Source organism: Mastigoproctus giganteus, chromosome 12 (genome assembly GCF_048544385.1).
Source record: "Mastigoproctus giganteus isolate SK-2022 chromosome 12, ASM4854438v1, whole genome shotgun sequence".
Lineage (NCBI taxonomy): Eukaryota > Metazoa > Arthropoda > Arachnida > Uropygi > Thelyphonidae > Mastigoproctus > Mastigoproctus giganteus.
Window position 1 is genome coordinate 46,778,641 of NC_143586.1, and position 26,012 is coordinate 46,804,652.

Below are 26,012 nucleotides of genomic sequence, written 5' to 3' on the forward strand. Positions count from 1 at the left end.
GTCTCTGCAATATGCCTTCAAGCTGAAGTCCCTGCCAGACCATCCCGCGTGGACATCCGTTTTCGAGCCACGATGGGAAAATCTTTATAACACACGACGCACTGCCAATCGCCCATTTGGCATTCGTGTTCAAGAGCTACTCAATGAGCTTAACATCTCGGTAGACAGCGTTGCTCGATCACCAAAGGAGCCCCTTCCACCCTGGCATGCACAAACACCAGCATGTGACTTCTCGCTCAAGATTGCGACGAAGTCTAATACTCCGTCTTCTGTCTACCTTCAGCTCTATTCACAACACCGTGCAGAACATTCTGACTTCTTGCCAGTTTACACAGATGGCTCGAAGTCAGAATCGTATGTGGGATCTGCTGCTGTTTTTCCAAATAATACCATATCAGAGCAGATACCCCTTGACTGCAGCATTTACACTGCAGAGCTTCAATGTTTAGAGTTAGCTCTAGATCACATAAGAAAACACCGATACCAACGGTGTATTATATATGCCGATTCAGTGAGTGCACTACAGGCTTTATCAGTGGTGTCACAAACTAATCATCCAACCCTGTCCCGAATTCAGCAGATAATATACAGCTTCTATGCAAGTGGATTCGATATCTGCTTCTGCTGGATCCCCAGTCACATCGAGATTAGAGGAAATGATTTGGCTGACACTGCAGCCAAATCGGCAGCCCTGACAGATAATCTTGACCTGTTAGTCCCCTATACAGACTACAGGCAAGTGATCCGTAGCAACCTACAATCTCAGTGGCAAGATTCGTGGCATCAACTGGTTACTACAAACAAACTATGTCGAATTAAGCCTGTGATCCATCCTTGGCGGTCCAGCTTACGTAGGGATCGCAAAGAGGAAAAGTTTTTCTTGCTTGGCTCCACATAGGACACTGTCATGTGACACACTCCTCTTTGCTGAGGGCTAATGACCCTCCTATGTGCGAGCAATGCAACACCATTTTATCCATCCAACACATTTTATGTGATTGTACCAGTTTTATAAATGCTCGTTTTACTGCTTTTACCCATCTGACTGAGCCATATACACTCAGTCAGATTTTAAATGACAACGACAATGTGTCAGCAGTTTTTAAATTTTTATAAAGTCGATCAATATGTGTACACTCATATGAAATATACAATTTGCTTTTATCATTGTACTGATTTTATTTATTTATGTGACTGTATGCACCTTTAGACAAAGTAACCTTTTTACAAGTTACCAGTCTTACCTTTTTATATTTTAACCTTTTCCTGGCACACTATAACCTTGCTGTTTTTGCACCACAAAAATCAAAATCAAATCAAATCAAATCCTTCCTAAAATGAGGCTTCCAGACCTGTACGCAGTACTCAAGGTGTGGCCTGACCATTGCCTTATACAAGGGGATAATCACCTCCTTATTCCTCCTCACAAAATTCCTGTATGAGAGAGGATTACCCATACTAAGGCCTCTTTTTTTTCGGATACAAAGGACTCGCTATTAAATAAGCTAGCCTAATAGTCAGGTCATGAGTATTTCTTAAGTCGTTAATTTCAAGGGGTTGGAGAGGATTGTTGTAATGGTTTGCATAATTTTGCTGATTAGAGAGTTTATGGCTTCAGAAAGTAGATGTTAGCAAACTTTGACTCTGTGTCAATACTTACAAGTAAGTGCTCATCATGAAACTGAATTTGTCAGATTCTGTTAATGAAATCTGATGTGTTTTTTTACTGAGTGAGGGAAGGAAAGTAGTAGCCCCCAGACATTTGGCTAAGTTATATCCTGCCACTGACAGATCAGTCTTGCTGGAAAGTCCTGTTTATGTGTTTTGATGTTAGCAAAAGATGTATGGGGCTTCTGAATTGTTCAAGTTCGTCAATTTTATTTTTGTTAAGGAGTCTCTTTAGATAGGGAATCCCTCTTCCTTAAGAAATTCCTTCTCAAAGCTCCAAACCAGGATAGATGAATACATACAACACATGAAGCAAGGAACCTCACTTTGTGGAGAAGAGGCTTTCTGGAAGCTTTTCATATACTGAAATATTACAAGAAAACAGTTAACAGAAACATTGAAATCACTTTCCCACTCCCCCACTATCCTGGATAACTCTTTGCTAGAGAACAAATTAGAACCAGCATTAATCATCAAAGCAACAGTTAGTTCGACAACACAAAACAAAACCACAGCCCTCAGGGAAAGCTTCCAGTTTAGCACAGGCAATGATCCCACATGACAGCCAGATTGGAGCTTCAGCCTGGGATATATCATGTGGCCAGCCTCCCCATGCCCTCTGCTGATGAGCACATCTCACAGCAAAGAGAGGCCAACTACCCCATAGAAATATTTTGCTAACTAATAGGAAGTGATTAAAAGAAAAAATCCCATACTGTCAAATCTGACCATGTTCATTTATTTATTATTTGTATACAGATTTCTCTCACACTGGGCACAGAGACTCTAAATAATGGTGAGAATGCTGAGAGTTACAGAATCAATACAAAATGTCTTGATTCTGTAAAATGTAACTTAAGGGAATGGAAATAACTTCAGATTGTAACTTAAGGGATTGGAAATACCAAATTTAAATATATTCGAGAGTTAATTAATTTTTTTCTTTTTTTTTTTTGAGTAATTGGAAGGAGAGAGGGGAGTGTTATTATTATTTTCATTAACTATTAATTTTTGTTTAAATTTATTTCAGTGCTCTAGACTACCATGATGCTGCATCAGTAAATGCTAGGTGTCAAAGAATATGTGACCAATGGGACCGCCTTGGGACTCTTACACAGAAACGACGTAGTGCACTAGAGGTTGGTTAAAATATGGTTATAAATATAAACTCAGTAGTTTTTATTTATTTCCTGTGGTTTAAAAACTGACATTAATGGATTATTTTAATACATACAGGAAGCTGAAAGAGTACTAGAGAAGATTGACCAACTTCACCTAGAATTTGCCAAGAGAGCAGCAGTATGTTATTATTATTTGTTCTTATCTATAGTTATTTAAATTTATATAGGTTGCAAGTTATATAAAGTGTTTTAAATTAATCTTCCTGATTCAAAAATCTATTATGACAAAACCAATAAAATACACTGAAAAAGAAGTCACTTATAGATAGACAGATTCAAAATCTTTTTCAGTTTAATTTCCTTTTCTCTTTCTTTATTAAAATTTTTAGAGAGTATTCTTCTGACCAAGCAGATTCTTCCTGACCATATTCAGATACTGATTAAAGGAACAAAAATGCTTTCAATGGTGACCAACCTGCTTGAGTGGTCTTTTCTTGCTGTTGAACCTATCACATTTTAAATGTTCATTAGGTTGCATGACAAATTCTGCAGAATTCAGAGACATTCTTTGCTTCATTAGTCATGCCCTTTTTAACAGAACTCATAGTTGAGAGAATGAAAATAATACTTTCCTTGAAAGGACTATCAACACTTGCCTTCTTCAAGGAATGTTGTTATATACCTTGCTTTTCTCTGCCTTTGTACCTCTTCCACAAAGAAAGATTCTCTTTATTTCTTACAGATGATCTGAAGATTTGGTTGATTTCTAAGCCATTTGGGTAAAGCCTTGTACAGCTGGTTCATTCTAAAATCTTTTTAGAATGAACCAAGCACTTCAGGATATGCAAGAGTATTTTCAGACTTTCAAAAGTTTTTCAGTAATCAAAAAAGACTGTCTTTTTTGATTACTGAAAAAATTCCTCTAACCTTGAAAATCTCCAGGACTTAGAATACAAATCATTATATCAGCTAACCTTAGGTTGAGTTTTCAGTTTACATATTCTAAGTCCAAAATTTAAATTTTATAGTAAAGTACTCCTTAGCACATTGATCTGATTTAAAGCCTTCAATTTATTTCTAAAATTGTTCTGTAATAAATGGCTAGCACCTTCTTTATGATCAGAAATGCCATGGAATATTCCTCCCAGAATTGGTTAAATTTTTTCCCTAGCCCACCAAAGTATCTAGAAATTGATTCATCCTTATTCATCCAATGCCAAATACACAGTGTGTGTGTGTGTGTGTGTGTGTGTGTGTGTGTGTGTGTGTGAGAGAGAGAGAGAGAGAGAGAGAGAGAGAGAGAGAGAGAGGGGGGGGGGAGGTTTTCACATATGCTCTATTTACATTCCCCTTCCCCTTCCCCCTAGTGGGGTCAAGAGAATAGGGCCATACCTCAAAGACCATTACTCCTCCTCCAGCAGGCCATTGCCTCATGAACATTTCAATCACTTTCATAAATCATTTATTATAAGTGAAGTAAATACTTTAAACTGAAGAATGCTTATAAAAACAATGCAGCTGTTACACTGCTGCTCATAGAATTAAGTGCCAGTAAAACAAGTTAGTGCATAGCATCATTTTAGTTTGTAGTAAATCACCAAAGTAGGTGAAATGGCATCGTTTTTGTTATATCTCATATTGTGAATGCCTTCACAATGAGTTGCCCTGATATTGCACTATCTTGAATAAGTGACGCTTCGCCAGTGGAGAAAACTAATGTTACTTCTTCACTGGCAAAGCTTCGCTTATTCGAGGTAATGCAATATCAGGACAACTTGTTGTAAAGGCATTCACAATATGAGATATAACAAAAACGATGCCAAAAAATATGGCCTTAGTTGCTAATTCTCCTAAAAAAAAAAAAACAAACTCACAAATAACCAAATAACAAGCTCCAGAGTAACTTTATTAATCATTATAATTACATTTATATTTGTCATAGTGATCACTTGGTAATTTATATTCATCCTGTGCAGTTTGGGAGTGGGGGGTAATACTTGAAGGTAATACTTTCCAAATTAATATCACTTTCCTGCACGTGTTAAATGCCATGTGACCTCTTCAATTTATTTATTAATAAACTTTGATATATATTTATATCTCTGCTTAATGTATCTTGTTATATCACACCATAGCCTATTGTGCTGAATTGGCAACAACCTTGCTGCCCTTTACTTTAAAATCCCACAGTGATGACAATAACGTAGACCTTTTTTTTTTTTTTTCCCCCCTTTTATTTATTCCCAAAATTTTGCCTTATCCTCTGGTCAGAACTTGGACTATAATTACATCTCTAAAAAATCCCATGAAGTCACTTTAGGCCTATCCTAAGTAAATATGCAGTTATTCACTCTCCATGTATAAGCATTAATTTTTATAATATCATAAACATTTTGATAAAAAGTGCTTTCTGTGATTTTTGTAAATTTAACATGGTTTTTACAAGATCCATATTGAATACTTTGTACAGGGTTATCACGACTGACTGAAATTGCCATATGTGAGTCCGACATGAGTCACGATTTCATGACCTATATAGCCAAAGGCATGTATTTAATGGTCAGCCAAGATGTTATATCATAGCTCAACTGACAATTCTTTTCTTTGTCTGATGTAAGGAGTGTATCGATCTCAAATTAAAACTTAGTGCATTACTAGAAGAATTTTACTTATGGAAGAAATGGGTACTTGGCCTGAAAACAAATGTAACTGGGAACTTGTCAAGGACTTCAGATACTAATAACCTGCCAACTTATGCATCCCAATACATCCCTCAGAACAGAATAATCATAATTAAGTCCAGACTGCTCTAGTTCAGATGGATTTAAGTCTGCTGGGAGATTCCATTATAGTAGTAGTAGTGTCATGTGATGCAAGAAAGCAAGTATATGAGCTTATGCAGCATTAGCCAAAAAAAAAAAAAAAAATTTACAAAACAATTCCCTCTAAACATTTGTCCAGTTCCTCCTTAAATTTATTTAACCTATCAACTTCCACAACGACAGATGGAAGTTTGTTTCAACAATTAACCATCCGCTGGCTAAAGGCAAATTTCTGCACATCTATTCTACATCTGTCTTTTCTCAATTTCAATTATATGTCCCCTTAGGTTCGTAATCTGAGCAAGTGAAAGAATCCCATCAGAATTCGGCGTGCTCAACTCATTCAAGGCCTTATACACCTCAATCAGATCACCTCGCAGGTGCCTAGTCTCCAGCCGCTGCAATTTGCAGAACTTAAGCCTCTCTTGGTAAGAGGATCCCTTCATTCCCTCACTAATCTTGTTGCCCTTCTCTGTACACGCTCAAGTAAATCTACATCCTTCCTAAGTTGAGGCCTCCAGACCTGTATGCAGTACTCAAGGCAAGGCCTGACCATTGCCTTATACAGAGGGACAATCACCTCCTTTTCCCTGCTAGCAAAATTCCTGTATATTGACAAAACCCCATGATCTGCCCTGGCAGCCTGTCTGCATTGCTCAGAAAACTTCATATCTGACTGCATAATTACTTCCAGGTCTTTTTCGTTTTCTACCACCTTAAGTGTAGTACCACACAGTTGGTACGTTTCTCTGGAGTTACTTCTACCCATATGCAGTACTTTGCATCTGTCAATGTTAAACTTCAGTTGCCACTTCTCAGCCCATCTACACAGATTTTCTAGATCTTGTTGCAGTAGCACACTGCCATTACTGTCATTAACAACCCTGCCAACCTTTGTATCATCTGCAAACTTTGACACTAAGCCTGATATGCCTTCATCAGTATCATTGATAAATATACAAAACAACAGTGGACCCAACACAAAACCCTGTGGGACTCCACTAATAACATTAGTCCTCAAAGAGCTGCACCCTTTGATTACCACCCTCTGTCTTCTCCCACTCATCCATCCTTTTATCCATTGTAGCAACTTATCCTTAATACCATTCTGCTCCAATTTGTACAGTAGTCCTCCATATGCAACAGTGTCAAAAGCTTTCCTGAAATCCAAGTACAGTAAACCCCCGCTATTCGCGGTATCTGTATTCGTGGTTTCGCGTATTCGCGATCGCCGATTTAATATAAAATGAAACCTAAAAAAATGTGAATATTTTCCGCCATAAAAAACATGGGCGTGGCTAAAATTATCTTTCCCGGTCAAAACAGCGCTCAGTAGGTGGGGGGAGAGGGGAAACAAAAACGCGAGCGTGGATGTTTCTCGCTAATCCTTGATCAGTATGTGTTATGCGTTTGTCATGGAAGGTTTCGTCGTTTGCTTTTAATTTATATGTTTATAAATTGAATAAATTTATCAATTTATAAATTGATATGCTTACAAAAATGATAAATCTACCGTTTTGCAGTGTAAAACAGACTTTTACGAGTGTATTAACGGAAGAAAGTGACTTTATTGTGGACAAGTTCTTTCTAACCCCTACAAAAATATGGCTGCAAATAAAAAGAGAAATGTGAAAATATCAAAGGTGATGACATTAGCGAATAAAATTGAGTTATTAGACAAAATTTCTAATGGTGAAATTGTCTCCTCAGTGGCAAAACGTAAAATCAATGAGTCAACGGTACGATCAATCAAGAAATCGGAAGAAAAAATCCGCCGTAGTGTCCGTGAAAACGCGCTAATTGCTTAAAAAAATTTGCTCTGTAACTCGTGATGTTAAATTAGAAAAAATGGATAAAGCTTTAAATCTGTGGATAGAAGACCGAACTCAAAATAAAATTCCATTAAGTTCACTCATCATTCGCGAAAAGGCAAAACTCCTTTATCAACACTTTAGCGAAACTAGTGATAGCACTGGCGTGATGGTTTTTTTTTTGCTAGCAAGCAAAGGTGTTGGTTTGAAAGATTTGTTTGAAATTTCTAATAAATATTACATTTAATGTTAAATTGTTTCTTATTTTCATTTCGATGCCATATGCGTGCATTTCACTATGTATTGTCTATGTACATAGTCATATTATGAAGGTACATATAATACATACATAGACAAAATTTTAGACTAGTTTTTCTTATATATTTCATACTTTGGAACGGAACCCCTTTATTACTGTGGGAGCCATAACTCAGTATTCGCGATTTCGGTATTCGCGACATTTCTCAGGAACGTAACCCCCGCGAATAGCGGGGGGTTTACTGTATATGATATCAAAATTATTTGTTGCATCATAACCACATCATAATATCCAATCAAATTTGTCAGACAAGACTTTCCCTTAACAAGCCCATGCTGTGTCTGAATTATTTCTGCAGTCTTGTCTAGATGATCTTGCGATGCATCTTTAACCAGTGACTCCATTATTTTACCCGGAACAGAAGTTAAACTAACTGGTCTGTAATTACTTGTGTCAACCTTTGATTCCCCTTTGTGAACTGGGGATACATTTGCACATCTCCAGTCCGTGGGGACCTCCCCTGAGTCCAAGGATGCTCTCATAATTATGGCTAAGGGTTTGCTTACTTCCTTTGCCACCTCCTTTAATATAACTGGATAGATCCCATCCACCCCAGGTGCCTTTCTTATGTTTAACTTCAACAATTTCTCCTCCACTTTGTTCTCAGTTATTACAAAATCATTAAGCACCCTGCTAAAATTTGATAACCTTCTGCCATTTTAAAACCTTAACTCCTCATGTGTGAATGTAGATGCAAAATACTCATTCAGTTTGTTTGCTATCTGAGCAGGATCATCAACAGTCGAACCATTGATATCAGGTGGCCCAATCAGATTCATCCCCATCCTTTTAGAGTTCGTATAAGTAAAGAAACCTTTGCTGTTTTTCTTAGCATCCTAAGGGAAACAGGTAAAATTTTTTGTAATAAGGATAGGTGGAGTAGAACCAGACACTAGTTCTGTTCACATATCTTTGCTCCTGACAGACACTTATTTTACAGTAAGTGTATTTGCCAAGAGCAACAATTGATGATGTCACCAAATCTGAAGATGGTCAGATTTTAAGAAGGGTAAAGAGAACAGTATTATTCATGTGGGGGTCTAATGAAATTGAGCACATACGAAACGATGATTTGTAGGATAAATATAGGACTATACTGGAAAAACTGCTGTAAGTCAAGTCAGAATATATATACATCTGTAGTTCTACCCAGGTATGATAGGAGAGACTATGTGCTGAAGGCATTGTGAATTAATGCATGACTTGAGGGAACTGCATGGCTTTTGGAAGGAAAGGTTTACCAACACAGAAGGAATAAAGTTTTATTCCTTCTATCTATTTACTAGGTAGAAGGAATCTGTTTTGTAGAGACTAGAGTCATTTGAACAAAGATGGTGCAAGGGTTTTTTTCCAGTATCATTGAGGATATCTTATGTGTTCAAGGAAACTGCTGGTGGGATGGATAATGTAACTATGCATTCATATACCCAAACATCTCTTGTTTGTTGCCACAGCAGCTGATATTGGTAAGATGATCTGAGGTATGTTTCAAATGAGCAGGAAGCTAATGGTAGGGAAATGTGCTTAAATAACTTCAAAACTTAACTTCTTAACTGTGTTTACAGTAAGCCAGAAGTGTCATCAATAAAATAAGTGAATCTGAACTCCTGGTGAGGGACAGTAATGCTGGCATAATAGGATAGTGCTAACAGAAATAAAGAATGAATAGTTTCACTGTAGTATATGCAATGTATTTAGGAAGAATAAGGAAGTAGAAGGAGTGGTGGACCATGCTTCTTATCAAAAGCCTAAGTGCAAAAGAGATTTTCAATATTCAGAAGTTATGCATGCTAGTATAGAATCTTTGGTTTGAAATGGTTGGAAGCAAAGGTATAATGAGAGCAGGAGTAATCTATAGACTACGTGATTGTGAGGATTATGATGAGAGCTTCTACTTGCAAATGGAATGGGCTTGTAGGAGTATGAGTATCTAATTATGGGTGATTTCTATTTGCACCTAATTGATTGGAGCAAATGGAATGGAGAGTTACCATAGAAAACAAAATTTTTGAATCAGATAGATAACTTTTATTTGTATAAGCATATTAGGGAAAGGATTTTCTATACCAGATCATCACCATGAACCAGATGACATAATAGGGCTGACAGTACAGGAACCATTAGTGGGAAATGATCTGAAGAGAGGTAGCAGTTGTTAAAGGCAAAAACAATTTTAATTTCAGGAAAGAGATTATGACAACTTAAGGTACTACGTCACTTCTATTAACTGGTGGGATAGCTCACAGAGCACAACTACATTAGAATTATGTTATACCTTTAAAGCTATAGTCATAGAAGCCTTGAATATATGCCATTAACAAAATACAGCACGAGGAGAATTCCATGATGGGCAAATAGTGAACTAGCTGGTTGAATAGAACAGATAAAGATGGCATGTAAAAGTTACAGAGCAATAAAAAGTACCGAAGCTTATAACAGCCACAACCTGATCTGTAATAGTACCATAGAAAAGGTTATGCTGGCAAAAGCAGATTATGAGAAATTGCTGGCTAAGAGAGAAGATTGGGGACAAGGAGTTTTTCATGTATATGAATACACAGAAGAGGAGAAGAACAAATCAGATCGGTCCCTTGTGTAATGGGTGCAGAAAAGTCATAGATAACTCATCTGGTGCTGCAGATGAATTGAACAGATACTTTGCACTGATATTTACAGAAGAAAAACAATCCATGGTTAGGAGAAACTGTGGGAAAGAAGTGGGATAGTATGAAATTTAGCAATATTGAAATTTTGGAAGACAGTTTATTAAGAAAAAATTTTGAACCTAAAAGTGAGGAAGGCTCAAGTTATACCCATTAATTTTGAGGGAGGATGGAAGGGGGTCTCTTTCCAGTGGCACCCTAATAATTAACCATTGAGGTTAATGATGGTGTTGACTCTGGAAGAGAGTTTCCTTTGAATTGAAGAAGTGCTAATGTCGCTAATACATAAAAGCTGTTATAGAGTGAAGTGGGTAACTACCAACCGGTCAGTCTGACTCCAGTTGTAGAGAAAATCATGAAGGGTGTAATACAGGATCATTTAAATAGAAATGAAATGATGAATGAAACATGGCATGGTTTGTAAAGGAAAAATTATGTTTAATTAACCTGGTTAGCTATTTTTACAGAGTGAGTCCCTAGATGCAAGAAATAATTCTACATTGTTTACTTGGATTTCACAAACCATTTGACTTAGTTCCACATGAGAAGTTACTATACAACTTGGAACGTGTTGAATGAAAGAAAAACTCCTTAGATAGATCACAGGATGGTTGTAGGGCAGGAGGCAGAGGGTTGTGATTAATAGTCATTCTTCAGATTGGGCTAACATAAGTGGGTTCCCCCAAAGATGAGTACTGGGACAATTGCTGTTTTTAGATTTTCCTAAATGATACTGACAAAGAAGTGCAGGGTGCAATGTCAAAATTTGCAGATGATGTCAAGATCAATAGAGTAGTTAGTGATCAGCACTTCATCAAGTTGACTTAGACTTCAGGGATGGTCAGAAAAGAAGTAGCAAAAGTTAGTGCTGCAAAATGCAAGATGGGAAATAGCAACCCCAGAACAACTTACACACTTGGTGGGTTGAAATAAAAAAAAAAGTAGAGGAAGAAAGATTTGAGTGTTACAATATGGTCAGCCATCTCCACAATAAAGATAGGAAGGTCACAATCCCTTTGTATGAGACAATTGTAAGAGCACACTTGGAATACTATGTTCAAGTATGGAGACTGCACCTGAAAAAAAAAAAGACATTGCACTTCACAAAAGGTTCCAAAGACAGCTCACCTAGAGATTGGCAAAAGGGAGCTTGTAGGAGACTTGATTGAGGCGATTAACACTCTGAGAGTTGAAAGTACAATAGAACTTCAATTATCTGCCAGGGTACGGGACCGTGACCATGACTGATAATCAAATAGATGGATAATAGAATATGTACATTAAAACCATTATACATACAATATCTAACTTTTTCATCTTAACTTTTTAACTAATTTATTTTTTCTCTCTTAATTTGGAAGGCACCACTCCAGACATTGCTGTCTATTTTCTTGTATTATTCCTGCCAATATGCTTGTTTTGCATAATTATCTAAAAATATTGTTTTTTATGGCTTTCTCTTCATAATTAAAATAGCATTTCTCCAAAAACTATCACTTTAGCTGCAAGTGCAGATCCTTGTTAATGAGAATAATAAAACTTGATTTATTCTGTTTATTATTTTTAATATTAATAACTTTAAATCCTCTTAAATGAATTTATGTATTTTTTTATGTAATCTCAAATATAATATTTATGTATAATCTCTAATATAATTTAACATTATATAAATTAATGTTTTCTAATATTGTTGTCTCCTTTATAGCCATTCAATAACTGGTTAGATGGTGCTCGTGAAGACCTAGTTGATATGTTTATTGTTCATACAATGGAAGAAATTCAGGTATAAATGTGATCTAAATTTTTTTTTCTATGTATATTTTTAATACGCAGAGTGTGCTACATGTCATGAGACTCCTTTTAATGTGTATGCAGCAACTCACTTAAATACATAAAATAATTGTTTAAGTATGATAAAACATTTGTTATGATATAATATTAACTTTGTTGTCGGAGAGATTACAGATTTCATCCTCATTCTGTTTTTTAAGCAAAACTGTGCAAAAATGTGATACAGTATAATACAATTGTTCCTTAGAGGAAATAAATGACAATATTATGGAGAATTTGAACTAAGGAAACATGGTGAGTTGATATGATGTCAAAGAACAAAATATGCCTCTTAAGGATAAATAATTTAATATAGAGCCTCCATCCACTGCAATTTGTTGTTGTGTTTTAGGCATATTAGCAACTTATACCATGTTGCACCATTGCATATGTCTCTATAGGTGTGTGTTCATGGTCTGATTTTCATGTTGTGCAAGCTGAAAAAACTCAGAATAACTCAGTGAGGGAACACTACTCTGTATGCCTGAGATGGGCTAACTACAGCCTCGATTATTGAAGACACCTTTAAAAATTCCTCCAGAGATTGATGGGACTCAAAACCAGACCTCTCTAAATGAGTGACAAGTGAAGAAGCTACTGTACTGTTACAGAGGACTTCTACCCTGTGTGAAAGATTCTGAAGATTTCATCAGCATTGGACATCAAGTTTTTACTACAGGAAAGGTACACTTTTGACACTGGGGATGGTAACTATTACCACATTCCTGCTGACAGGTTAATTTTGGTTGCTGGTATAGTTCTCGGATAACTGCTGTTCCTCACAGAAACAAAAAAAAAATAAATAATAATTTATTGACCAAATGTGAAGAATCTGGTTTCCCCCTGTCCTTTGGGGTTTGCAGAGAGAAGTTATAATTATTTTTAAGATTGTTAAAATTGTTTTTAAGACAAGAGAAGGTTTTATGGTATTCTTCACATGGTAAAGTTAGTTGTCTCAAGCATGGATTGAATTGATTTTCTCCTTATAAATTCTAGTTTTTCACTCTCCGCTATCCACAGAATAGGCAATATAGACAGTGTATTAATGTCTTATGACCATAGATTTACAGTGCAAATCCCGAACAACTCAAGCTGATTAATATTAGAGGTCATTTATAGAGTTATAATCATGTTTTATGCTCAGCTTAGAAATATAATATCTTATATTGTCTTTGAGGAATCCTAAAAGTCAAACACACATTAAATCTTCAGATGAGCACTGGATCATCAATTCATTTGTTTTTCACTGATTTTTGTTGCAACTGAAGAAGGAATCACCCCCCTTTAGCAGTCTTAGCTTTTCTTAAAAACAGTGTTCCCCTCTTTAGTAAAACAAATAGCTCTGTTCAACCAATACAGATGTAATATTATCTTTCAATTTATTATTTTGAAAAGTCTTCACTGGCACTAATTTTGTGCATATGTCAAATAATTTTGGTATCTGGTTAGTTTTTTCACACAATTTGTGAAAAGTTTTTGTGCCATCGAAGAAGGCACTGGGGAGTAATACTGATTCCCCATTTTTTCTCTCTGAACTAGCAGAATTGTGTAATAATACTTCATGATTCTGCTAGTCCATACAATACTTTCCTTAAAGTTTAGTCATGACACAAAGAATTGGTAAAGGCACCAGTAATCTTTGACACTGCTTGATGCCTTGACTTTCTAAGGAGCTATGCAGTGGCATAAACATTGGCACAATACAGGAAGTATTGCTGCATTACCTATACTAAAACAGTTACTTTTTAGTAGCATTGCTGACAGAACATTACCTTATGTGATATATTTTTATGTATGTGAATTTAAGGAAACATGGTTTTTCACATATTAAAGGGGAAAAATCTCTTATGTTCAGTCTTTGAAGGCTATAAGTGTCACTTAAAATATTTCTGTACAATAAAATCAAGTAATAGGATTTAGGTAATCAGAGACTTGACTATTACAAAACATCACTTGGACTTTTAGACTAAAATTCTTTAAAGAAATAGCAGCCACAACTTCACTTTGTTTAGAAAAAATAATACAGATATATTCACTGATAAATATTACTCAGATGCATCTATATATCAGACATTTGAATTAAAGATATGCTGGAACTCGTCAAATTGAATACTTCAGAGTAACCGTTACATCCTCTGTTTTTATGAGGAGGACTTTTTTTTTTTTTTTTTGTAGTTGTTGGCGCATCGGCCTCTGTGGCCATAATGCACTTCCCAAGGTTTTTGCAGTACTTTGATCTAAGCCCGAGGCGGGATTCGAACCCACGACCTTTGGGTTGCCAGGCAGGCACTTTACTCACCCGGCTAGCCCGGTCGGCAGGAGGACATATGATTAAAGCTGATGCATGAAGGGAATGTAATAGTGGAAGTTATTCTTTTTATCATAGACTGCTGCTCCTAGGTATGAAATGTAGGCAATGAACGTTGCCTACATTTCATACCTAGGAGCAATTCAAAGAGAACAATAAACAGCAAGATTACTCCTTTAAACAATAATTGATTGTTGCTGAGAAACTGATCTTATGGCTTTTTCTTTCAATATATTTTTCCAAAATGCTCAACAGGAATTAAGGAATCTGTGCTACTGTTCTTGGATAAATATATTCAAATATGAAGTCACCAGGTTACTTTATCTTTGTCCACCTAGAGTGTAAGCTTTCAGCACTTCCTAGAAATGAGAAATTACATGCAAAACAGACAGTTTCCTATATTTCTAGTTGCTAGCAGCAATGATCACATGTCCTCTTTACAAGAATGGTGCACTTTGCCTATTCATAGCTTTTGACCATTAAATTTGAATCTCATGACTGTATTCTGTTTTTTTTTTTATTTTACATTTAGTTTCTTTTTATTATTATTTCTTTGTTTTCTTAAGTATATTATGGTGCATTTTTGATTCACTAATGATTGGTTTCAGAATATTAGTGAACCCTAACTGGTGATTTGTCATTGTATGGGTAACATATTATTAATTGAATGAATAAATCCGCATTGAAATGAGCTAATGGTTAAGAGTAGTAGTACTAATGGCAATAACGGCAGATGGTGCAAGAAAGCAAGCTTATATATCATCAGCAAAAAAAAAAAAAAAAAAAACAGTTCACCCATCCGTATACTCCAAGAATTTGTCTAATTCTCTGTTGAATTTATTCAACCCATCCACTTTCACAATAATAAATGGAAGCCTGTTCCAACAATCAGTGACCCGCTGGCTGAAGGCAAACTTCTACACATCTATCCTGCAACCATCCTTCCTGAACTTGAATGTATGACCCCTCATGTATGTAGTCTCAACAAGTGGAAGAATACCATTATTATTCAGCTTACTCAATCCATTCAAGGCTCAATTAGACCTTCCCGCAGGTGCCTGATCTTGAGATGCTACAATTTGCAGAACTGAAGCCTTTATAGGTAAGAGCAGGTAAGAGCACTCTTTTGTTTCCTTCCCCAATCTGGTTGCCCTTCTCTGCACCCATTCCAGCAGATCTACATCCTCCCTAAAGTGAGGCCTCCGGACCTGTATACAGTACTCTTAGATGTGGCCTTGTACAAAAGGATGAGCACTTCCTTATCCCTGCTAGCAAAGCTTCTGTATGTCATTGACAAAATGCTGTGAACTGACCTCACAGCATGTCTGCACTGCTTAGAGAATTTCTTGTCTGACTGAATATGACTGACAATTACTCCAAGGTCATTTTCATCCTCCACTACCCTGAGTTGATAAGTTACTCTAGGGTTACTGCTACCCATATGCAGTACCTTGGATTTGTCAATGTTAAACTGCCATTTTTCAGCCCATCAACCCAATTTTCCTAGATCCTGGTGCAGTAACTCACCCTGATGACTGTCATCAACCAACCTGCCAAACTTAGACATTAAGCCTGCTATACCTTCATCATATCATTGATAAATATTGAAAACAACAATGAACCCTGGGAAACTCCACTAATAACATTAGTCCACGAAGAGTGGTGCCCGTTGATAACCACTCTGTCTTCTTCCACTTAACCATCCCTTTATCCTAGCAGTAACATGCCCTTAATGCCACATTGCTCCAGTTTGTACAACAGTCTTTTATGTGCAACAGTATCAAAAGCCTTCCTGAAATCCAAGTATATGATGTCAAAGTTATTTTTTGCATTCACTTCCTTGGTCACTGCATCATACTAACCTATCAGGTTAGTTAGACAAGACTGCCCCTTGACAAATGCATGCTGTGATTGCAGTACAATTATATGCCTGTCCAAATGGTCTTGCATTACTTATTTAACCAGTGATTCCATTATTTTCCCAGGAACAGACGTTAAGTTAACAGGTTTGTAATTACTCAACTGTTCTTTTGTTACCCCCTTTATGAATTAGGGTATACTCACACTTCTCCAGTCCATAAGGACCTTCCCTGAATTCAAGGATGCTCTCATAATTATGGCTAAGTGTTTGCTTACCTCCTTTGCTGCCTCCCTTAATATAATTGAATAGATTCTATCCACCCCAGGTGCTTTTTTTTTATGTCCATCCTCAACAGTTTCTCCTCCACTTTCCTTTCAGTTATCACAAAGCAATCTAACTCCTCATTAGAGTTTGATAAACTTCTGGCATCTTCTTTCCTAAAGAATTCCTCATGTGTGAATGTAGATGCAAAATACCTATTCATTTTGTCTGCAGCCTGAGCAGGGTCATCAACAGTTAACCCATAGACATTAAGCTGTCTGTCCTTCCTGTATACATTGTAGTCCCCATGTTAAAATTCAATACCACTTATGTCTGAGTGATATGTCTTACCTATATCTACAATATCTGCATTCGATGATTTAATCAGTATTTCAAGTTTATCATATTTATTTGCAATGCTCCTAGTATAAGTGTACATGCAAGTGTTCTTAATCAAGCTGTCTGTCCTACCTGTATACATTGTACTCCCCATATTCAAATTCAACATCACTTATGTCTGAGTGACACCATGTCTCTGCTATTCCTACAATGTCTGCATTCAACAACTAAAGCAGTACTTAAAATTCATCAAATGTATTTTGCAATGCTCCTAGCATTTAGTGTACATGCAAATATACCTGCATGTGTTCTTACTCTTAGTTACCCTAACACAGCTCACATATTTATTTGTTCCATGATGACCCACAGTAGGGCCTGAAATCCCAGACACCTTGCTTTCCAGGCTGCTACATGTACCAATAGTAGCAATCCAAGAATCACTTTAACCTCTGCCTGTGGCTCTAGTTCCCGTTCAGTATCCAGCTAAATATTTTAAATTTAATTTGAACACATGAATTTATATTATTAATGCATATTGTAGCTCTAGAATTTTACTCAGCATTTATTTCAGTTCTGCTTTTCCATTAACTTTATATTTCAGGGGCTAATAGATGCACATGAACAGTTCAAACAAACTCTAGGAGAAGCTGACAAAGAGCACAAGTCTATTGTAGCACTTTCTCAAGAAGTTCAAACAATTGCCACTCAGTGCCAAGTTCCTGGTGGTATCGAAAATCCTTACACTATGCTTACTGCCATTGTAAGTGCTTTATTTATCAATCCACTAGCATTTCTTAATAACTGTGCACTAATCATAAAAAAATTAAGCTTTTTATCCTCATTATCTAATTTCTAGGAAGAAATTGTATATGAGGGTAAATGCAATGAGAGAAATTTTTATTTCATTATGTTTCATTAGGGATTCAAAAACAGGATGTTTTTTAATTAGTTACAGACTTGCTTCAGGAAAGTTTATGCATTATTTTCATTATACTGATTTGAATGCATTTTTATTTGAATAGATAATCAGAAATGCAATTGGCATTTATTTCAGCATATAAATTTACATTTTTTATTAATTATAAGATTACCGAGTACTGTTTTTAAGAGGGAAATTTCAATTATGCATCACATGCATTGGATAATATTAAGATTGATTAAAAAAATTGAAATAGAATAATTCTTTAATATCTCATAAAAAAGCATAGAAACTTAAAAAAAAAAAAAAAAAAAGGCTAAACTAACTAAAAAAGAACAGCATTTGTTGCAAATTTAAATATCAGAGTAGGAAATACATTTAGATCTACAGAGATATTTTCAATAAAATTGACCACCTAGTACATTCCTTTATCTGGTTATTTTAATGCATGATGAGTCATTACTGATAATCAGATCAACAGTAGTATTTTCTTTTGTTGCCTCTCCAACATCTGTAGAAAACGTTCATCTAGAAAATTTCTGCTAGTGAATGAGTGATCAACCCACAAAGTTTCAGTAAAAGTCCACCATTATAAAACATTCTCATCCATTGGCACACTCCACCTGCCTTTGTAGTTTTTCATTATACCATTATACTCATCACAGTTTTTTGGCCTTTTAATAAAGCCATTTAATAAAAGAATGTAAGTTACTGACAAAGCTTAGTGTGGGAGATGTAAAAATTATGTTATTATATGTAAATGATGTGCTGTTCAATAGTAGCTTACAAACTCTAGAAGAATCTCTGAACAAATTTAGATAATTTAGTTATTAAAAAGTCAAAATTTAAGAAAGTTGGGAAAGATCAGGAAAATTTAGATTGTAGAAAATGTGAGTGTAGACCAAATAGCAAAAAAATAGAATCAAGTTGCTAATTTTGTGTATCTAGGAACAGTCACTTTTAATGAAGATGGAAGATTAGAATAAGTAAAACAGGATGTACAGGAAACCAATTAAAGAAGATTTAAAGAAACCTTCAGTTCTGAACTGGAGGTTTTAAGAAAAATAAATAAAATTATTATGCCTTATTAAAAGTGAGAAAATCAAAAATCTTCAAATATCCAAATAAACAGAAGTAAAACAAACCTAAGATGATTTGGTCACAAAGAAAGGAGAAGGGAGATTAGCTAGACAGATCAAAATAACCAGAGATATACCAAGAGGAAGGTGTATTGATCTCAAGTAAGCATTAGAAGAAAAAGAGCTTACTCTAATTAGCACAAAAGATATAAAATGGGAAATGGGATAGCATGGAGGAAAATAGCGAATGGAAGGCTGATAGTCCAGAAAAGTGATTTGTAATATCATAGCAATGTGCACATCATTTATGTACAATGCACTGAGTAGCTACTTACTTTATTGGGTACACTTACCTAATAATGACTCTCAGGCTGGATATATCTTGACTTGGACTCATGAGGTATTGAAAGCATGTCACAAGAATGCCATTCCATGTTGACTGGTTGCTTCCCATAGTTGTTGAAAATTGGATGATCACAGATCTCTACTCCAAAGAGCTTGTTCCACCTAATTCCACAGCTGCTTAATTGGATTCCTGTAAACACACACACCAACCGTTTATGACTGATTGAATAATGAAATAAAATAAAATGATAGAAAAGACTGTAAAATAATATTTACAAAAAACTTTTAATTATTTACAAAAAAATAAACTATAACAAAAATAAAATAAGTTAAAATGCATTAAAATATAAATATAAAAGCGATAAAAAGACGATAAAAAACACTATTAGAACTTTCGGAGGTGTCTGCCTCCTTCCTCAGTAATAGTGAGACTTAAGCGACACATCCTTAAATACCAGGTTCACGGCACACGTGGATGACCAGGCGCATACTCAGCATTCCTTTCACTTGTACCAGAACCGGAAGTGGTCTGGAGACGTGGAAAATTAAAACGTTTATCTCTGGCCAAAACCACCGCCTCAAAAAGGGGGTGAAGCCTAACTCCCCTGTCTCTGTTCATACTATTGTTACCAGAGGATCCAATCCACAGACTTTCCAGCCACTTGCGGTCCCAGAATCTATGCGCCCGGTCAAGGATGACAGTGTTGTCAGGGGAGATCTGGTGTTGTTTTTCCCCAATAGTGCTCGGCAATGGCAGATTTATTGAGCTCTGCGGTCCATATCACTCGTGAATGTTCCCCCAGACGGTCCTTGAGATGCCGTCCTGTCTCCCCCACGTAACATTCCCCACAATCCGGGCATGTGATCTCATATACGACCCCACTACTAGAATCCCTAGTAATGGGGTCTTTGACCTGTGACACTACTGTGTGCAACCTCCGGCCCGGAAGCTGCACACAGCGTGTCTGAAAGTCGCGAAGCATCTTCGCAATGCGATCTGACAGGCCCGGATAGTAGGGAACATACACTGTGGTAAGCGGTACAGGCGGAACTACCCGATTGGGCTCTTCCTCTCTGTTGTATTCATCAATGACCCTCTGGGGGTAACCGCACCTCATAAGATCCGTCATGATTTGCCTAATTTCTTTCTCCCCCTCCTCAGGGGTACTGCAGTGTGTTCTCACCCTACCCAAAAGTGCTCTGGCCACACTATTTTTATGTTGGACAGTCTGTGCCGTCCTATAATGTGTGTACTGGCCCCTACACATTGGTTTCCTATAAACCTTAGTTCTAAGTCTGGGGCCTTCCCTATATACCATTATGTCCAGAAATGAGAGGGTACCATCTATTTCTACCTCCGAAGTGAATTTTATAAAGGGGGAGAAACCAATGAGAAACGAGACCACATCTTCCTCTCTCCCCTTCTTTACAATAGTAAACGTGTCATCAACATATCGTTTCCACTTACGCATAGGGAACTCCAATCTAGCAAAAACCCTATTCTCAAATTCCTCCATAGCCAGATTTGCAACAATGGCACTGATTGGAGAACCCATGGCTGTACCATGAACCTGTTTATACATCACTCCTTGGAAAACCAAGGTTGTACTAGAAAGACATAATTCAACAGCACCACATATATCTTCTATGTTTAGGTGGGATCTAGCACTTAAGGTATTATCCTTTTGTAAAGCCAACCTCACACATTCTACCCCATGTGCTATGGGGATACACATAAATAATGATATAACATCTAATGACATCATCATCTCGTCCTCCCCTATTTCTTGACTCCTTACAAAGTTCACAAATTCCGCAAAGTTCACAAAAACCACCGCCTCAAAAAGGGGGTGAAGCCTAACTCCCCTGTCTCTGTTCATACTATTGTTACCAGAGGATCCAATCCACAGACTTTCCAGCCACTTGCGGTCCCAGAATCTATGCATGCAACAGGGTGTCGCATGCATAGATTCTGTAAAGGACAAGTATTGGTCCATGCATGCAACAGGGTGTCGACTGCCCAGATTTTATGGGTTACCTAAGACACACAAGGAGAATGTTCCATTACGGCCCATAGTTTCCTTCATTGGTAGCCCTACGTATGCTTTATCAAAATATCTGGCGCAGCTGATTTCCCCGGTTGTGGGGCAGTCCACGTTGGTCATTGGAGACAGCGCAGAATTTGTGAACTTTGTAAGGAGTCAAGAAATAGGGGAGGACGAGATGACGATGTCATTAGATGTTATATCATTATTTACGTGTATCCCCATAGCACATGGGGTAGAATGTGTGAGGTTGGCTTTACAAAAGGATAATACCTTAAGTGCTAGATCCCACCTAAACATAGAAGATATATGTGGTGCTGTTGAATTATGTCTTTCTATTACAACCTTGGTTTTCCAAGGAGTGATGTATAAACAGGTTCACGGTACAGCCATGGGTTCTCCAATCAGCGGCATTGTTGCAAATCTGGCTATGGAAGAATTTGAGAATAGGGTTTTTGCGAGATTGGAGTTCCCTATGCGTAAGTGGAAACGATATGTTGATGACACGTTTACTATTGTAAAGAAGGGGAGAGAGGAAGGTGTGGTCTCGTTTCTCATTGGTTTCTCCCCCTTTATAAAATTCACTTCGGAGGTAGATACCCTATATACCATTATGTCCCGTTTCTGGACATAATGGTATATAGGGAAGGCCCCAGACTTAGAACTAAGGTTTATAGGAAACCAATGTGTAGGGGCCAGTACACACATTATAGGATGGCACAGACTGTCCAACATAAAAATAGTGTGGCCAGAGCACTTTTGGGTAGGGTGAGAACACACTGCAGTACCCCTGAGGAGGGGGAGAAAGAAATTAGGCAAATCATGACGGATCTTATGAGGTGCGGTTACCCCCAGAGGGTCAGTGATGAATACAACAGAGAGGAAGAGCCCAATCGGGTAGTTCCGCCTGTACCGCTTACCACAGTGTATGTTCCCTACTATCTGGGCCTGTCAGATCGCATTGCGAGGATGCTTCGCGACTTTCAGACACGCTGTGTGCAGCTTCCGGGCCGGAGGTTGCACACAGTAGTGTCACAGGTCAAAGACCCCATTACTAGGAATTCTAGTAGTGGGGTCGTATATGAGATCACATGCCCGGATTGTGGGGAATGTTACGTGGGGGAGACAGGACGGCATCTCAAGGACCGTCTGGGGGAACATTCACGAGTGATACGGACCGCAGAGCTCAATAAATCCGCCATTGCCGAGCACTATTGGGGAAAAACAACACCAGATCTCCCCTGACAACACTGTCATCCTTGACCGGGCGCATAGATTCTGGGACCGCAAGTGGCTGGAAAGTCTTGTGGATTGGATCCTCTGGTAACAATAGTATGAACAGAGACAGGGGAGTTAGGCTTCACCCCCTTTTTGAGGCGGTGGTTTTGGCCAGAGATAAACATTTTAATTTTCCACGTCTCCAGACCACTTCTGGTTCTGGTACAAGTGAAAGGAATGCTGAGTATGCGCCTGGTCATCCACGTGTGCCGTGAACCTGGTATTTAAGGACGTGTCGCTTAAGTCTCGCTATTACTGAGGAAGGAGGCAGACACCTCCGAAAGCTCTAATAGTGTTTTTTATCGTCTTTTTATCGCTTTTATATTTATATTTTAATGCATTTTAACTTATTTACTTATTTTATTTTTGTTATAGTTTATTTTTTTGTAAATAATTAAGTTTTTTGTAAATATTATTTTACAGTCTTTTCTATCATTTTATTTTATTTTATTTCATTATTCAATCAGTCATAAACAGTTGGTGTGTGTGTGTGTGTGTGTGTGTGTGTGTGTGTGTGTGTGTGTGTGTGTGTGTGTGTGTGTGTGTGTGTGTGTGTGTGTGTGTGTGTGTGTGTTAAAATTGGTGGTATGAATAATCCCAACAGAGGCCTTATTGCATATATGGATTCCTGTAAGTCAAGACTGGAATATTGCTATTGAGAACCTTCCAGCTGGCAACAGGGTGTAAGTTACTGACAAAGTTTAGTGTGGGAGATATAAAAATTACTCTTAATTATTATTTTTAGGATTATATATATTTGAAAGAGATAAATAAGAATTTAGAAAGCAGATACTTGAAGAGAAAAGAATCAGAAACATTGTTAAGTTTTTAAATATAATTAATAGGCATTACAATGATCTAAAGTTAATGCTTCATGTAATTTGTATTGTGCTGATTTTCCTTTTAATGAACAAAATAACTGGCAAACTCTTATGTAAATGGTGTTTATTCTTACAAATAAGGGTTTTTAAAATGTCCAGTGTCACATACCTACACTTATTCACAGTCATTAATTATTCTTTGAATGAAAAAAAAGGCAAGCCACCTAATTTGTTTCTTGAGTAGAAGAAGGAAAAATTTTGAAGATAAACTCTGAAGCTTAAAAATTGTTCATATAACATTGGAAGCATTCAAATGAGAATCAGAACATTTTATTAATCACTGTTCATTGCCTGCCTTAAAAAAAAAAAAAAAAAAAACAGAAGAAATTTGTCACTTGATAAGAATAGCATGCTTCATGTTATGTTATTTTTCTGTATTAATTGTTGAATTGACCTGTGAAAGAACATAAATTAATATATATTTTTGCCAGTTAAAATGAAGAAATTTAATAAACTTTGTTCTGATTGATTTTTTATTGTTTTTTCTGTTTTTCATTAATCAATCAATTGTTGATCACAGTGTGATTGACCACTTGACTTGGCAGGAAGTCTTGGGAAATCCCAATTCGAAATTTTATAAGTTTAACTATTGTACAAGAATCTTGATAGTTTGGTACTTATACAGCTTCACTAGTATCAAGGAGACCAATGTGCACCACAAAAAAATTCCTGCACCATACACCATTCTATCTCTACTACCACCCTGAATTTTTGACACCTGGCAGGGTGCAACCATGGACCCATCAGCATGAAACAATGAGAGCTAGGATTTGCAATACTAAGCAGCATTTTCCCAATCCTCCACTATTCGCTATTAGTGTTCCTGAGCCCACTGTAACCATACCTTCTTGTTTTTTTTTTTTTTTTGTGGACAGGAGTAAAACCCAGTTTGAGTATCAGTTATGAGATCCCAACTATGGCAAAGTATGATAAGTTGTGCATTCTGAAATGACTCTTTGGTTACCACTGTTTTAGTGGGTTGTTATTTGACTAACTGTAGCCTTTCTGTTATACTGCACAAGTCTTGTCAGCCTCTATTGGCCTCACACATCAACAAACTATTTCTGACCACAGGATCCCTGTTGGCTGGTTTGTGTTATGTGGTTATTGGACCAAATAACATCTCCCTATTAGTTGTTCAGGGATATGCTTGTAAAATGTTCATAATGGCCTTACAAAAACTAATGAAAAGCAAAAGAGTGCATCTGTGTTTTGCACAGAAATTAAAGCTGCTGGAGTAGTTAGACCCTAGTATGTCTGTTTCTGCCATCTGTGAGATATTACAAATCTCACAGGCATCAGATATTACAAAAAGCAAGGCTAAGTTTAAGGACTACCTCTGAAGATTCACCAGTATTTCGGCTTTGGCTTCTTAGCTCTGACTCTGAATGAAGTTTTTCCAAGCACCACTATACGGTCACAGTAAATTATCTTCTTCTAACTGTGTGCTGTGTATCAACAAATAAAAGTCAATTTTTATTGTCAAACTTTATTTCAGTGTTTCTGATACATACATATACAGAATAACTGTTTAAATTTTCAATTATGTGGGCTACAAATAATCTCAAAAAAAGGGAAAAAAAAAACTTTTTATTTAACAAGCATTTGGTACTAACAGACATCCCCTTCTCCCTATTGGTCCATAAAATCTGGTGTTTATGAGAATGGTATATCACTGACAGGCATCCACAAGCCATTCTAAGAGCCCGTCTGCATTTGCTCAAAGAACTTCATGTCAGACTGTACAATTACCCCTAAGTCTTTCATTCTTTACCACCTTGAGCATGGTACCACCTAGTTGGTATGTTATCCTGAGATTGTTTATAGTACCATGTATTTATCAATGTAAAACCTCAGTTGCCACCTCAGCAGATGGTCTAAGAAGGAAATTGCAACAAGATCTAGAGAAACCTAATTTCTCTATCTTGTTACAATAGCTTACCCCAATTTCTTTCATTAACTACCCTGCCAATCTTTATAATATCAGAAAACTTTGATGTTAAACTTGATATAACTTCAATATTGCTTATAAATATTGAAATCTGTATGGGGTCCTAGTATTGAAGCCTGAGGGACTCCACTAATAACATTAGCCCAACAAAGGCCCATTAGGCAACAAACAAAGGCCCAACAAAGGCATTGCCCATTAATAGCCAACCTGTCCTACACTCATCCCTCCCTTTATCCACAGCAGTAACTTTCCCTTAATGCCATACTGCTCCAGCTTGTATTGCAGTCTTTTATCAACAGCTTTGCTGAAATCTGTGTATATGATATCAAAATTATTTTTTTTTCATTCATATCCTTTGTTTTTATCCAGTTCCTTTGTTTGCATCATCATAGCTAATCAGATTAGTCATACAAGATCTCCACTTAACAAATCTCTGTTGTGTTTGCCATACACCATATAACTGCATTCCTGTCAAGATGATCCTCTATTATTTGTTTATTCAAGTTAAGCC

The 26,012-nt window shown here is 36.8% G+C and overlaps 1 protein-coding gene across 3 annotated transcripts in view; it reads left to right on the plus strand.

Annotated features, from left to right (window-relative positions):
- Actn (alpha actinin) overlaps positions 1–26,012 on the plus strand; it is a 307,581-nt gene that overhangs the window by 231,341 nt on the left and 50,228 nt on the right. For all 3 annotated transcript variants that reach the window (XM_090386850.1, XM_090386853.1, XM_090386851.1), the window contains 4 exons: positions 2,699–2,807; positions 2,905–2,967; positions 12,110–12,187; positions 17,605–17,763. In XM_090386850.1, coding sequence (XP_090242976.1) covers positions 2,699–2,807; positions 2,905–2,967; positions 12,110–12,187; positions 17,605–17,763 — 409 coding nt within the window. The remainder of the gene's footprint in view (positions 1–2,698; positions 2,808–2,904; positions 2,968–12,109; positions 12,188–17,604; positions 17,764–26,012) is intronic.